The sequence below is a fragment of the Diabrotica undecimpunctata genome, chromosome 8 (genome assembly GCF_040954645.1).
Source record: "Diabrotica undecimpunctata isolate CICGRU chromosome 8, icDiaUnde3, whole genome shotgun sequence".
NCBI classification, from domain to species: domain Eukaryota; kingdom Metazoa; phylum Arthropoda; class Insecta; order Coleoptera; family Chrysomelidae; genus Diabrotica; species Diabrotica undecimpunctata.
The window spans coordinates 112,107,280-112,123,179 of NC_092810.1; the positions used below are offsets into that span (position 1 = coordinate 112,107,280).

The 15,900-nt window shown below is 32.6% G+C and overlaps 1 protein-coding gene across 13 annotated transcripts in view; it reads left to right on the top strand.

The window, feature by feature from the left end:
* The window catches only part of mtd (TLD domain-containing protein mustard), a 916,705-nt gene that overhangs the window by 885,027 nt on the left and 15,778 nt on the right, over positions 1-15,900 (top strand). For 12 of the 13 annotated variants that reach the window (XM_072540745.1, XM_072540746.1, XM_072540756.1 and 9 more), the window contains 2 exons: positions 13,322-13,606; positions 14,953-15,280. In XM_072540745.1, the coding sequence (XP_072396846.1) occupies positions 13,322-13,606; positions 14,953-15,264 (597 nt within the window). In that variant the 3' untranslated portion in view covers positions 15,265-15,280. Of the gene's footprint in view, positions 1-11,674; positions 11,699-13,321; positions 13,607-14,952; positions 15,281-15,900 lie in introns of those variants that run through there. The other variant, XM_072540755.1, reaches the window with a different exon arrangement.

Sequence of the window (15,900 nt, forward strand, 5' to 3'; positions counted from 1 at the left end):
AATATGGAGGCGCAAGGATCATGTAATTAATACGAGTGTTGTTCATTAAAATTGAAGCAGGAGAGGAGATTTCAGAGGAGTGGAATTTATTTTATATGAATCTTTTCCACGGCAATAAAAGAAAAAATAGCATAACCGAAAAGTCAGATCGTGTCTCGATAATATATTTATCATGAGACAGGTGATAGAAAAAAACAAAGAGAAAAATATTGAACATGACCTTTATAGACTTGGAGAAAGCATATGATAGCGTACCCAGGAAAGCCCTTGGGAAGTAATGAGAAAAATGCACGTTAGTGAGAAATGGTTAAATATAACACAAATACTATATAAAAAAACAGTGGTGCAGATTAAGTTAGGCAATGAAATATCAAACACAATCACCGCAACCAAAGGTTTTAAACAGAACAGGGATGTGGATGTGGTCTATCACCTACACTTTTTAACATATATATATATATATATATATATATATATATATATATATATATAGTAAACTCTTAAATATTGGGGAAATCTGCAAGAAATACTCTAATGTGTATCAATTGTTTCGCCGAACGTTTTCGCCAAAGAGAATTAATTTGGCTTCTTCAGGGCTGAAAGAGAATAAATTATAATTAGCTACCATATATTATCTATTAAAACATTATTGATCTTACCGTAACTTAGAATTGTAGAGTTAGAATATTAAAAAACTTTGCTAGTAACATAGTGGTGTTTTTTGTTACTATGTGCAAAAAAAAAGTTTTTTTATAAGGATTGAAATGTATGGTAGCTTTGAACTTGACACGTAAAGGCTTACCCAAGGTTAATCGAAAAACCCAATGTAACTACATTTAAAAGGAGGTAATTCTTTGAATTGTCGGCAATAACTAAATTTTTGATTTTTAGATAGTTAAAAGTGAGGTTCTGTTTAAGCCAGAACGCAAGCGCTGACAACTTCAGTAGTTCGTATGAATCTTTGTGTCGTTAAGGTTCATTGGTAAAACACGAATGAATTTAAATCCCAGTAAAGGGAAATATTATTTTGATTTTCTTTATTTAATTATATTATATTGTTCATGTATTATTGAATCTTATTGAGACGTATCTAAGAAAAGCAAGGGAATGTTATATATTTTTTGTTAATGAAAATTAATTATAAAGGTATGTTAGTTGTTAATAGATATATCAGTCAAGTTAGTTATCTGTGATATAGTATTGTTCTTGGTATCTGATTTAAGTAACAGGTGGTATATATCGCTTAGATTCTTGATGTCACTCTTAACATTAATGGAGAAATCGTTAAGGAAAATATAAGACATTTCAATGAACTCTCTTTTAGATTTATTGTTCTCACGGTGGAGAATTGTGGTGTTAGTATAGTCCATGAGATGACCAGTGGAATGGACATGTTTGGCTAATGCACAACGGTCAGGGTGAAGTCGAGAATCACTTTTGTGTAGTGTATATATATATATATATATATATATATATATATATATATATATATATATATATATATATATATTATATAGATCAGGCTCAAAGCATCTCCTCAGATGGTATAGAAAATGCGGAACAATGGGCGTACCAGTACAAGAGAATATATTACATTCATTACTTTTCGCAGATTACCAAGTCATTTTTGCACAAGACACGGAGGATATGGAATATATGATAAGGAAATTAAAGGTATAATACGAACTAGGACTCGTACTCGTACTCAGCAAGGAAAAAATTTACGTTTTTTCCAGTGTATACATACTACGTGTTTTCTCTTCCACTTTCTACCTCACTTCCAATCCATATTCTTGAATTGTGTTAAATTTATTGAGTGAATCTTTTTGAGAGACCTTTTTTTGATTATGGAGGAAACAACGCCGCTTTTTTTTATTTTTTCAATTATAACGATACAAAGATTTAGGGAAAACAAGATGGTCAAAGAAGTAGCTTGTTACTGAAAAAATTAAGAGGTGAACCTGATGACTGGCGTAATTATTTGCTAATGGACACCTCAGCCAGTTGTCAATTGCTAGGGTTGGTAACATACTGAAACAAGACACCTGCATGAGAAAAGCCATTACACCCCATGAAAGATTCACAGCAACTCTCAGATATCTTATGAGACTTCTCGTATCGTTTATAGTTTCTTGTGGCATTCCTCGAGAACGGGTATGTGTAGTAAACCCGTGGTTTACTACATTTTCAAAGGGTGCTAATCAGATTTCAATATACTCAATTAATATTTACATACTAGTAATAACTAGATAAATGTGTATAAATTGCAATTTGTTTATTTGCAGTAGTGTGTTAAACATTTGTTTTGTTAAGTTTATTATCTACAAATAAACCCAAACATTTCCGTATTTATCTTTGGTGTCTGGTACCGTAGCTTCAATTAGGCATTATCAATAGAAAATTGAGCAATTATATTGTTATTCCATAACAATTATCAAATTTAATGAAGTTTACTTTTTAATTTAAATTATAAAATTACGTATTATCAAATATCTGTAGTAAATAAGGTTATTTTTATATAATCTTAAATCTGTTTGACATAAAGAAGGCCACGAAACAAGAATTTTTTTAAGAAGTTTTTAAGATTTTAGTTTCTCTGGGTTCTTTTTGAAATTGTAGAAATAATAAATGCACCACAAAAAGTGCATATTCTCGAAAAATCGGTTATCTCCTCTGTTCAGCGGCCTAGCTTACTAGTAGAGTAAATAGACTGGCAAAAGGCTTCTAGAATAGATTTTCGTGGGCACTTTGTTGCTAAAATGTAAAACCCATTTTTTTTGGTTTCTAATACTGATGGTGATGTTGTTACGGTCGTTTTTACCTCGAGACGCTGTTGTGTTATATGGTTGTATATATTCTAGCGCAACAAGGGTATTGTTTTGCATATGTGCATTCTTTTTCATAAGCTTTGTTTTTAGCGCGAAATCCTCTAAGATTATTATAAGTGAGACATAATAAAGTTCTTATATATTAATTATATTATTAACAGTGATTAATTAAACTTATTAGTAAATTAACAATTTTAGTACTTACTATTACAGTTAGTATTTTTTTGTATCCATCTAGAAATGGATTTAACGAACAGCAGCAGCTCTGACAGCGAACTTGAGTCAAAAATCATATTAAGGCATGTTTCTTTCCATACATCTGATGCCGAAAAAGACGTTTTTATTCAAAATGTGTGTCTTATTTGTTTGGAAGGAGGAAGGCTGGTTAACTCTCAAGAAAGATCAAAAAAAACTTTTATTGAATGCACGAGCGAACATATGAAAAATTGTTATGAGAATAAATACATGCGGCATATATTCTCAAAGTTTGATGATCTAAAAAATCAAGATTTTTTAAAATTGCACAAAAACTGTTATAAATCTTATACGAGCTCAAAGAACATTGCCTCGTACAAGTCAAAAAATACTAAACTGCCATTTGATTTTCGTAGAGACGATATTTTTCAAAAACGGCCCTTGAACGGCCCTTTAATTTACAAAAGTACATCTTTTGTCAAAAGCACTCACCGAATCAAAAACTATGCCAAGTTATGACTAATAATATGCAAGAAAAAATAACCACGACGAATCTGACACTTTTAGTTTCGGGGCATCGGAGCAACACATTCTAGTCAAAATGTGCCAAACTGTCCGAAGCGAGATAAACAAGATGTCAATTGAGTCCGATTTAAAAAAGAATGAATGTTAGAGACTACAAAAAGTCCATTCCTGAAAGCTTGTATTCTCTTGTTGTCCGCAATGAAAGCGATAATAAAAAGAAAATAGAAACTTTTAGCATTTTCCAAGAAATTATTTTTGCCTGTTCGAATGGAAAAATAAAAACTCCAAAGCATATTGGGCTAGGACTTTTAGTTCACCAGGAAACAAGGTCGAAAAAACTCATTGAAGCAATACACGCTTGCGGTCATTCAATTTCATACATCGGTACTCTTAGACTGCGTAACAGCATCGCTCAAGAAGAAATTCAACTTTACTTGGAGAATAATCATGTGACCATACCGAGACAATTGGTACCCAATCGATTCGTTCAATTTGCTGCTGACAACATTGACATTTTGGAAGAGACTTTCGACAAAACACCTACTTTTCACGGAACCCAAATTGCTGCCTTCCAGAGAGGACCATTTAATGAAAATATACCTGGACAATTTAAATTTTTGCCGTATAATCAGAAGCTGGTAATACCGAATGATTTTCATTCCCTTCACAAAATTTATTTTGACAAATCAAAAAGAAAAGTACAATCTGAGAAAAATAAACTGAGCATCATAGAAAAGGGTCAGAATCTTAATAATAACATAAGATATTTGCAAAACGAGGGACTCTGTTAGGGATGAAACCGTTATCCCACAGTGGCCAGGATTTCATAAACGGACTGTAGAGGATAAATCACATGTAACGACCTATGGCTACTTACCTGTGCTACTCCATGTCTCGTCAGAATATGATACCATTTGGACTGTTATCATAAAGTGCAATGAAATTGCTAAGAAGCTAAATAACAGATACACCGTACTGACGTTTGATCAAGCGATCTATTATAAAGCTAAAGAGCTCGAATGGTCCCAGCAAGAAGACACAAAAAACGTAGTCATTCGTCTAGGTGGATTTCACATGGTTATGAACTTCCTCAAAATAATTGGTCAGTTCATGACAGATTCTGGACTTGCTGATGTATGGTTGGACAGTGGTCTCTATGCTCAGTCCACAATTGATGGTATTTTATCTGGCAAAAAATACAATAAAGCTATACGAGCCCATAAGTTGACGTACGAAGCTCTGTCAAAATTATTAATAAATCTTTATAAGAAGTGGCTTTTAGAGTGTGGCAGTCCTTCTGTACATTTTATTAACTTAATTCATCTTTGTACATCGGAAATCATCGATACTTTCAGGAGAAAAGAAGACGTTATGCAACTCTTCGATAAAATCTCAACTTTAACTCGTGAACTTTTGCCAGAGTTTCCAGAATTCATTGCAGCTCAAACTGTCACAGGCAAATACTGGAATGCATACTTGGAAATGGTAGATATTCTATTAGAATTTGCCATTTTAGATATGTATATCCCAAGCTTTTGAAATTTAACCACTTTACTACGTCCTTAGTAAGCTTTATAATAATAACAATAATCTGTAAGAACATTTTTGGGGATACGGGATACTCCTACATACCAAGTCTCCTAGGGCTCGATAACACGGAAAGAGTCCCACCAGAGCTCAATTCTTTTGATATCGTAAGTATCTGAGATGAGTGAATTTTCCCCTTTGAGGGAGTGCGAGCCGTATGGCCAAATCTGGATAATATTAATAATTTAATAATAATAAGTATACAACCTTAAAGATATACAACAATACCTATTATGATAATATAAATACTACTTAACAAATACAGTATTTTAAAACTGTTAATAATCTGACAAGAAAACGAGCCAAAGAAGTCACTATTTACGCTAGAAGAGTATTCATCCTCCTTAAAATCAGCATCACAATGAAAAAACGACCATAACAACATCGCCGTCAGTAGAGTCGATTTGCGGTTGACGATGGCATAGGAATCTCGCCCTTCCTCGCATCTCTGCGTTCAGCACTGTCCGTCGTGACATGCCGTTCGATTTATTTAATTTTTCTTAAACTAATTATCCAATCAAAGTTCTAAAGAAACCAGCATGTTCTCTGATTTTTGGTCTATAACGTTTATAAAAAGCAATTTTTTGCTAAACCCAATATTTTTCGAGGTAGAACGAGGTAAACGATTTTAAAAATATGGGTTTTCAGGGCAGGTGATTTTGTATGAAGGCGCTCCGTATACAATAATGGTATGACGTATTTTTAAAAATAAAAAAAAAATATTTCTAATGTTCTGATGGGTATGCAAATTTGACGAATGAATTTTCGGATACTGTACATTCGAAAAACGATGAAAAAAAAAATTGCATTTTTTTTTTTGTAAGGCCCCCCACCGCTCCCCTCCCACTACGATTTTTGGACGACCAAGTGATTTTGTCTTACAAAGATATTAGAAACAAAAAAAAATGGGTTTTACATTTTAGCAACAAAGTTCCCACGGGATAGCACAACTATTTAAACTATACTATACTTATTTCACTGTAAGTGGTGTAGCGGCTTCATGGTTCAAGCACACACACTTTGGCCAGAAAAATACAAATTTAAACAGGTTGGCAATCGTAATGGCTATTTTTATTTTTAAACTTGCTACTCTAAACAAATCAATCGATCTGCATTGATACCAATCACGTAGATTCTTCAACCAAGAATTCTTCAACCGATCTTGCTCCTTGAATCTTTCCTGTATTATGTAATGAATGTTCCCTGCATATTGTATCAGTTGGTATTCGCGAATAGATCAAGACAGCCGATAGATAAGTAGTACAGTAGTAAGAGAAAAGAACTAACAATTCGATGACGCTCATTCATTAATCTCAACCGGAATATGTTAACACCTCAGGTTATCAGGACTTTCAGGATAAAACTTTTGACTGTTTTAACCACGGGATATTGCTTAAGAAACTGGAAAAATATAGTTTAAGGTACCGGTTTGAATTGGTTCAAATCGTGTTTAACTGATAAGTGCCAAGTTGTGATGGTTAATGAATGTCGCTCAAGTAACATCTCACACAGAATTGTGTCTTGGGTCCTATCTGTTTCTTGGTATATTTGAACATAAATAAACTGAATATCGGTGAACAATTTACTATATTTGCTGATAATACGACTATTTTATGGCAGGATAAAAACACTTCCCTACTGTCTAATATTATTAGCAAAGATCTTCATGCGATTAAAAAATGGTGTGCCGCCAATCACTTGTCATTTAACATTACAAAAACTAAATTAATTCTTTTTAAATTTGATCTACATGACATTATTTCTAAGGATGATGTTATCAAAGCTGAGCTTGAAAATAAATTTCTAGGTCTACATATTGATAATATGCTTATATTCGCTAAAAGAAGATCGGCCATCTTCTGGCTGATCGATTTCCCATTATTTGAATTTTGACATGGTAAACTGTTTCTTTTGCTTTCATTGAATCACATGTAAGATATCTTTTTGGAGTGGTTGTTCATTAAATATTTATCAGAAAATTTTCATTTTACAAAAGATACATGTGTTTTCCCTCTCCGTCTCTATCTCTCTCTCTCTCTCTCTCTCTCTCTCTCTCTCTCTCTCTCTCTCTCTCTCTCTCTCTCTCTCTCTCTCTCTCTCTCTCTCTCTCTCTCTCTCTCTCTCTCTCTCTCCCCTCATTCTTTCACTCCCTCACTCCTCTTCTTCTATCGCTATCTTGCTGCTGTTGTTTTGTTTAAAATTCAGTTTTCTGTATCGTGTGTATCGTACTTTGGACAAATTTTTTATTTGTGTGATAAATATACACCTTTACTTTGAATCTAAGACCTGTTTTCTAAATGAAAATGTTTCCAATATCAGTAACTGTATAAAACTTTTTCTCCCTTTTTTTTATTACTCGTCTAAATGCAAAGTGTAACTTTCTTAGTTTTCAATAATCAAAGAAATATTTCAATTATTATACAGAAAAAATCAGTCGATTGTTGATACTTTGGTCCTACAGGAACTGCACAGACTTTATGCTCTCGTACAGTCTTTTTACATTTCGTAAGAAAATATTGTTATATTTTTATATAGTACAAGTCTCGATTTTTATTATTCGACTATATGTAGTTTGTCTTCCGTCCCGATTTTAAATGTTTTGTTTATAAAATCCATGTTTTCATATATGATATCTCTTATCGTTTACGTTCAAGGTTAGGTTATAAGTCAAGTTTTGTTTTTTTTTTTTTCAACTTAAACTATCTTTATTTGTATTAGTATGCAGAAAGTAGCAAATTTTATATTATCGATTACAAATACCAATAAAATAACAATTTCTTACTATTATATGTATGTACTAAATACTAGATAAAACACTTGTTGAATTGCTAGTAGAGACCTACGGACTTAATATAAAATAAAAAGAAATTAAGTATAATAACAGTATTATTAATTTCTGTTTTATTCCATCGTGGGTGTTATATTAAAAAGTGCTCCAATGCAAAAACAATGACAAATTAGATTTTGCCGAAATCGAATTTGCCGAATTTGCATAACTTTATCGCAAAATATGAAAGTTGGATAAACGAACAAAAATAGAAATTTGAAATCATTTTCTCCCTAGTATGGTGAGAGATAGGATTTTATGACCGGTGACGCTTATAGTCTAACAAACTATCTAAGAGACTCATTAATATTCAGCTCAGTGTGGTGCTATTGTTAGAGGTGTGAAATTACATCAACATTTCGTAAAACAGGTAGATCCATTGTCTATAGAATTTCACACATCGGAACTGTAGCACCCTCTATAGCACGTATTACCCATCAAACCTTTCGACATGTCTAAGGGCAGGTGCGGTCAATGTCGTGGTAAGTTTACTATGAAGTGGTCTAACCAAGTTGTGTTGGAATTTTTATCATTGTATAAATTAGTCAATTTACTAAAATTTTTACCGGCAACACTGGTGGACAAAACTTACCTTATCCCTGATCTCGACAGGACACGCTCAGAAAATAAATATTTATCAATTTCACACTAACATGGGATGTCATGCGTGGTCTCTCTCTTTTTCACTGAATATATTTTATGTTCCTCCTTAATTATTAGTGAAGAGCGCCATTCTACGAGCTGTCTGAATCCGGCTTTAGATAGATTGTTAAGGTGGGTACACATATGCGAGCCGAACTGTTTGCGAACTGCTCGTGAGTTGTTCGCGAAGAGTTCGTTGAAAATATGTTTATGTTCAGGCTATCCAATACCCTAAGTATCTAATAACAAACCGAGAATTAATTTACTTCGTTATTCTAAACATTTCGGTATTTTGTTTAGATTATCTGTTATTAATTTCTCTCGTTACTTTTGAATAAGCCGCGCTCGTTCAGCAATTTTGTTTAACCGAATGATCTCATCGCACACTTAACAGAAACAATTTATAGACACAATTTATAGTTCTGCGAACATTCTTTGTGTTCGTCCCAAAAACCGACAGGCTGTGGTTCCTGACGAGCAACGAACGAACAGCTCGCAAGCGGTTCGTCCCGTCGTACAAATTAACGAATATAGCGTTCACAAACGGTTCGCGAACAGTTCTGCTCGCATATGTGTACCCGCCTTTAGACGATACTTAGTGGTCCCTGTCGCAGGCCAAGGGCATGTATTGTGACTCATTAGATTGAGTCTTTCTATAATTTATAATTTCATTACTCAAAAAGTGTTTTAACGTGTCTTACGTCCTTACTAATAATATTTTATTAAAGAACTTTGCTTTTCTTAAGGTTAGCCAGCTTTTTTGTTACAGAATACGTTAGAAAAAAGAATAATTAATTCAGTGATTCAAACGAGTGCATGATATTGTGAAAGACCTCATTTACCTTAGTTATGTGCAATATTCAACTAATTACTTGTTTTCTTTGCTGTGCTTACAGTATATTTTTCTCCATCTTATGCTAATATTTGACTGCACTGGAGACAATTTCTGTCGCAACACAAACAACAATATATTAGCGAATGAACAATCCCCAAAAATGGATTTTATTACAAATTTTCTGCTTCTGCTAATTTTAAGTTACGATCATCGCAAGTTATGTCAATGCAATGAGTACATTGGACACTTTTTATTCTTGAAACAAAAAATTTACAATAAATACAAAAGCTTTAATTGATTACGCTCCCACTACAAAATTTAACTACCTATATTTAAGTATTATAATACAAAAATACGAAGGCCACATCAACAAAAAAAGTATGTATGAAAAATGCATGTCTGTAGATTAAGAGATTGTTTAGTAGGTCCCGTCCTCTAATATAAATATAAAGAGTTCGATGCATTTATTGCATAAAAAGAAATTGAATAAATTTTAGCTTCATGTCTGTCAGTTGTGTAAGGAGCTAAACTTTCATAAACCAAATAGCGAGTTGGAAGATCTTTTGGATACTTCCAGTCAATAATATTCCGCATAACTCACTTATTGTCAAAATATGGCACATATTGCACAATATATTGCATATATTGCACAATTATGTCTCTCGTCAACTTATATGTGTATATTTCACAGCTGGTTTTTTGCAGTGAATATTTGGAATAAAAATAAAGCAGTTCCCTGACCGTTTCAATATTAGTTAAAGCATAACAATCTATCATTAATATCAGAATGCTTCTTTTAGAAAATGGATTTATCGTTTTAATGGATTTATTTATCACAGTATTAGCAATATTGTAACTATATTAATAATAATCCTCTCTCTCTCTCTCTCTCTCTGTATCTATGTATTTTTCAACCAATCATATATTTTGGCCTCTTTCAATTTCTGTTCATGCCACTCTGTATAAGTTGGTCTGAATCCAATATTTTCTAGAGATACTTTGCCTATTGTTTCTTTTTTGATTCTCTCATCTTTATTTTGATTTCTATAGGATGTCAAACTAACAGTCTGTATGTTCATCTATCCCAGGATTGTTGCGTTATGTGACCGGTCCTTCGACTTAAACTTAAAGTGATATTCGGATACTTTTCGTTGTTTGGTTATCATTCCCTATTCGTATATTTTCTGAAGTCATTATTTTAGTTTTAGTGTATAATTATATAATGCTTTTACTTTATATTAATATCCCTATTTCGCCATTTCAAGTTTTTAAGAATATCAAGATAACCAACTGCTATTTGGTCTGTTCTTTTGTGTGCAACATCACTGTAGAGGTAAATTGTATTCTGTACTTTTCTGAATAAGAGTTTGTACCGCTGGAAAGTGCTTAGTAGTACCTCTTTTCGAAAAACCGCCCGCTGTACTGGCTGGACTTTACCTATTCCTTATTTGGCTAAGTGCTATTCTTAACTCGTTAAACTCTATTTCAGGGATATCTTTAGATGTCGAATTTTAGATTTTTTTCTGTGTATTAGATCACGTTAGAATTTTTTGAGGTTAGGTCCCCTGTTTAAAAAGACGAATTTTCTTTCAATAACTTGTCCTTCTAATGTTGTAATGTTAAAATAAATTTACACCAAAAATTTAGAGTCAGAAGTTATATCAATAAGCCAATCATTATGTATAGCTTTAAATTCAAAATCTACATAAACTGTCAACGTGACGTCATCACAATTCTATGTACACGAAATGTAAATGAAATTTTTTTTGCAATACAATTAGTGATATCTAATATTTCATGAGTCTTAGCAGTGTCATTATCGTATGAGATTTTCAATAATATTTAACAAACGTTTAAAAAGTTAAAAATTAAATTAATTCGAAAAACCATTGTAATTTACAGATATGTATCGAGCTCTTTATTGAATTTTATCTCTCCTGTCTGGACCGTATATTGTGTCAATTTGACAGTATTTCTGAGTTTCCTTATGTAAATTTGGTGTTAACTTCAAAATAAATATTTTGATCGTTAGGTTGATAAAAGGTGCACATGCTAGTATAAATATGTACATAGATGTAAAATTAAGCACTTAGTTTTGATGTACATATATGTTTTGTCGTTAGAAAAGCGTAACAAGCATTTTTAATAAAGTAATTCAAGATTAACCGTAAGAAAGAAGCAGCTAAGAATATATTTATATTGCTATCTCGGAAGAACATTGATATATTTAATAAAATTAAAATGGAAAAAATGGAGAAAGTAAGTTTTCGATCATTTGAGTACAAGCTTGAGACCAAACATTAGCGTAATCGTAAATGAGGTTAATATGTGAAGTTATTTTACACATTTATTAATTTTCTTCTTCTTCGATAGCGGTATATACTTTTGCTTTTGGTAATAATATGTAAAAAATGCTCTTTCCACAACTAAATAATATCAAAGAAATATACCGTTGGTCCCTTTGGCTTATATTTTAAATCCTCCTTGAAGACACGTATTAGAGCGAGAAATAGAGAAGAAATATGTTTTTGCGTGTAGTTAACCGTGAGATTATTAAAGTTGAAGGTTTATATTTCGAAATTTTCGTGATTTATGTACCAGTTGCTGGTGTTAATTATTTTTGGCTGTGTTCCATCGATCTATAATAAACGGTATTACTCAGTACATTGTAATTAAACAAAGAGATTTGCTACGGTGGGTTTTCGAACTTAAAATGCAATATCGCGACTAATACTGCCAAGTTACAGTTAAGTATCAAGATTTACGTACAGTTGGTACAATTTGGCATACTGTTGCAGCCAACATTTCATAAAAGAGACTTCGAATTCTTTTTGTATTATTGGCTTCGGAATCTATATTCATTCGCCACCTTTCGAATTATTTTAGTTCTACATTTTTCACCTGGTGAAACTTCTACATGTCTTCAAATCTCAAGAAATAATAGTGTCACTTTATATTTACCGTGGATTGACCTCAGAGGTTCGTGTATGTATTTGAAAAATATAATGGTATTTGTTACGTTAAGTTTTTCACAACTTTCTGGAAATAATTCAATCGTCTCATTACCATACATTGAATGGTCGGTACCAGGCCATCAAGTTCTCAAAATAAATGAGGTGGCTGAGTTTGAGATACTACAAGTTGTTTCTCAAGTTAAAACAGGAAAGAAGGAAGACGAAGGATGAACTTTATTTTATTACAGTCCCTTTAGTTACCACCTGCATAAAATCTAGCTTGTAGGCGATGATACTTGTCAACCAGTATCTTAAAATCCAAATAAAATGTTGAGTTCCTGGTTCAGATTTGTAACATTCTATCCATCACATAGTAGATGATGCACGAGTAGACCTAGATATACACTTGCCCCTATCATTTGTTTAAACATGGATATGTGGTCACTGAATGTTTTAGAGGTGGTATAATGGAAATGCTATATGTAGAGGGTTAAAAACCTCGATTAGAAACCGTCAATAATTGATATTATTTGCGTGTGGGGAAATTGGAGTATTAATTAGCAATACCAATCAAGTCAAAATATTCATCAAACTGAGTGCGAAAATATTTAATTGTGTACAGAATACATGCATAGGCATTGTCCATATAAGTGCCTCCGGATACGTTGGATTAAAAATGAACATATCAAAAACATATGTAGTATCAAATCCTTTGTAAAATAATCTAAGAATTATAATATTCTTTTGTATATTGCATGCGTGTATAGTCCACGGTACAAGCTTTATATTAGCGGAAGTAATATTGATCAATTGAAAAAAAATATATAAAAATCCAAAGTCATATTTCTTCTCTGTTGATTATAAATTAGAATCAAAACTGTTTGGTTGCCACAATAACGCTAATATGTACTTTTTCTTTTTTCTTTAGGTATTGCCGATGTCAGAAGAACTGCGACGAGCATTCTATTCGTCGTCAGCTGCTCCTTCTTTAGATATAGAACTTACCCCACCAGACCTAATTGGTACCACAGAAATCCTTAAAGACCACCACAGAGAAAACCTTTGCAGGCATTTACCGGCCAGGGCGGAAGGCTACGCATGGACGTTAATATTTAGTACCAGCCAACACGGTTTCAGTTTAAATTCCATGTATAGGAAAATGTTCAAACTCGAGTCACCTATACTCATGGTTATAGAAGACACTGACAATAATGTAAGTATTTTTCACTATTTTAATTTATATGATTAAAAAAATACATTTTGAAAAAATGTCTGTACAAACACTTACGATGGGCCCCTAGATACAAATGCCCCTCGGAAATTATATAATATATATATATATATATATATATATATATATATATATATACTGTCGATAAAACGTTTTATATGCTTTTAAACGATCAGGAAAATCCTAAAATATCATAAGTGAACTGGCAAGAAGTCGTGATATTTACCAGAAACTTTGTACAATCCATTTTGCCTAAAAATAACTTTCATTCTTATTCTTCACCAAAAATTATATATATTATTATGAATATTATATATTAGTAAATATATAATATTCATTATTATGAATATTATATAATTTTAAGCGACGATTAGAATATTGTGAAAATGTAACAGGGTAAATAAAGGATGCAAAACAATTTGTTGGATTCAATGATGTTTAAAAAGTAATGTCATAATGCTCGATACTGGTCAGATTCTAATCCGCACTGGATGGAGGAGATTCATACACAATATCCAAAGTTATTATCTAGGCGGGTTTGGTAAAAAACAATTTGTTTTTTTTTTATTGAAGGTACAATAACCAGTGCCAAATATATTAATCTTCTCCAAAATCAAATTATACCTGAAATAAACCGTTTGTTTCAAACATGAACCTGTACTTTCAACAAGATGATGCACTCACGCATTGTCATAGAGACGTTAGCAATATTTAAATACCATTTTCCCACAGAGATGGATTGGTCGAACAGTGAGTGAAGGGTGATTGAGCAAGCGGCAAGATCACCCTACTTGACACCATTTGACCTTTTCTTTGAGACTACCTGAACATCTTAACAGACCAACTAAGATTCAGAAGATCAAGTACGTCGTGAAATGTACGTAATTACTGTAGAGCTTATCGACAATTCATTTGGAGCTTCCACGATTGATTGTATTATTTTCAGCACACAAATTGACAGCATTTTGAGCATTTATTATAATGAATAAATTTCCTTCAATGTTTTAATTAATTATTCATTATGTCACGTAATTAACATTTTTGAAAAGTGGAAGAAATAAGCTGTTCTGTAACATATCAAGCAATAACTGTTGCTATTTAAAAAAAATACAAGATGACGGCGATACAGGAAGCAATGATTGTCATACAAACTTGAAGATCTTCTAAAAAATGCAATGAGCAATGTCACTACAATTTTCAGGCTTTAATTAAAAAGCCCCGGTATAAATAAAGATTGAATCTGGTTTGTGGAAAAGTTTAAAAGGAAATATTTTTTTTGTTTTCTTAATTTTTAACAACTAACTAAAATTCTTTTATTATTTTTGTAGGTATTTGGTGCTCTGACCTCATGTGCCCTTCAGGTATCTGACCACTTCTACGGCACTGGCGAATCTCTGCTATTTTCCTTCACGCCCGAATTCAAAGTATTCAATTGGACGGGAGAAAACTTGTATTTCATCAAAGGCAACAACGAAAGTATCAGCATTGGCGCCGGCGATGGTAAATTTGGACTCTGGCTCGATGGCGACCTCTATATTGGCAGGTCTGAGTCCTGCAAGACGTACGGTAACGATCCGCTCACGCCTAAAATTGACTTCGTAGTGAAGACGCTTGAATGTTGGGCGTTTGTTTCGAGTTAATTTGTGATTGAGTCAGGTAAGATTGTATAAAACGTTTATTACGGAATGTACTTGAAACTTGTACTTGAAACCTAACAACACATCAATTTTATTTAAATCTTCTGAACAATTGGTAACAGTAGCTTCGAGTAAAAAACTTAAAATGCTGAAATTATACCGTTTAATTCCAGCTCATTAACTAATTTTACAATATATATCTCATATCAGAAAAATTATTAAAATATTTTTGTATCGAAAAAAGTTTTATCTTTTAATTTCGATCCGTCCGTCCGTCTGTGTGTCCGTCCGTCCTCGGACCAGTGCAGCCAAAACTGCAACAGATACAGAAAAACTGATGACGTATTCGAATTCAGGATTTAAAGTTATGTTTATTAAAATTAACAAATAGAAAGTTTTTACTTTCGATTCCGAAAAAACTAGAAAAATACGTTTACCTGTAAAGTATGACAGCTAGAGCAATTTTGATAATGGATTCATCACCCATGTCTCAAAATTATTCCAAATTCCAAAAAGTTTTAAAGAATTAAACCTTCATTTTATCGATTACAAGTTGCTTTTCTTGTAAAAGGTGTCCAATAAAGCAAATTATCCAACGGCTCCGTTGTCGCATACGAGCAAACCTTCCGGAATTAATTA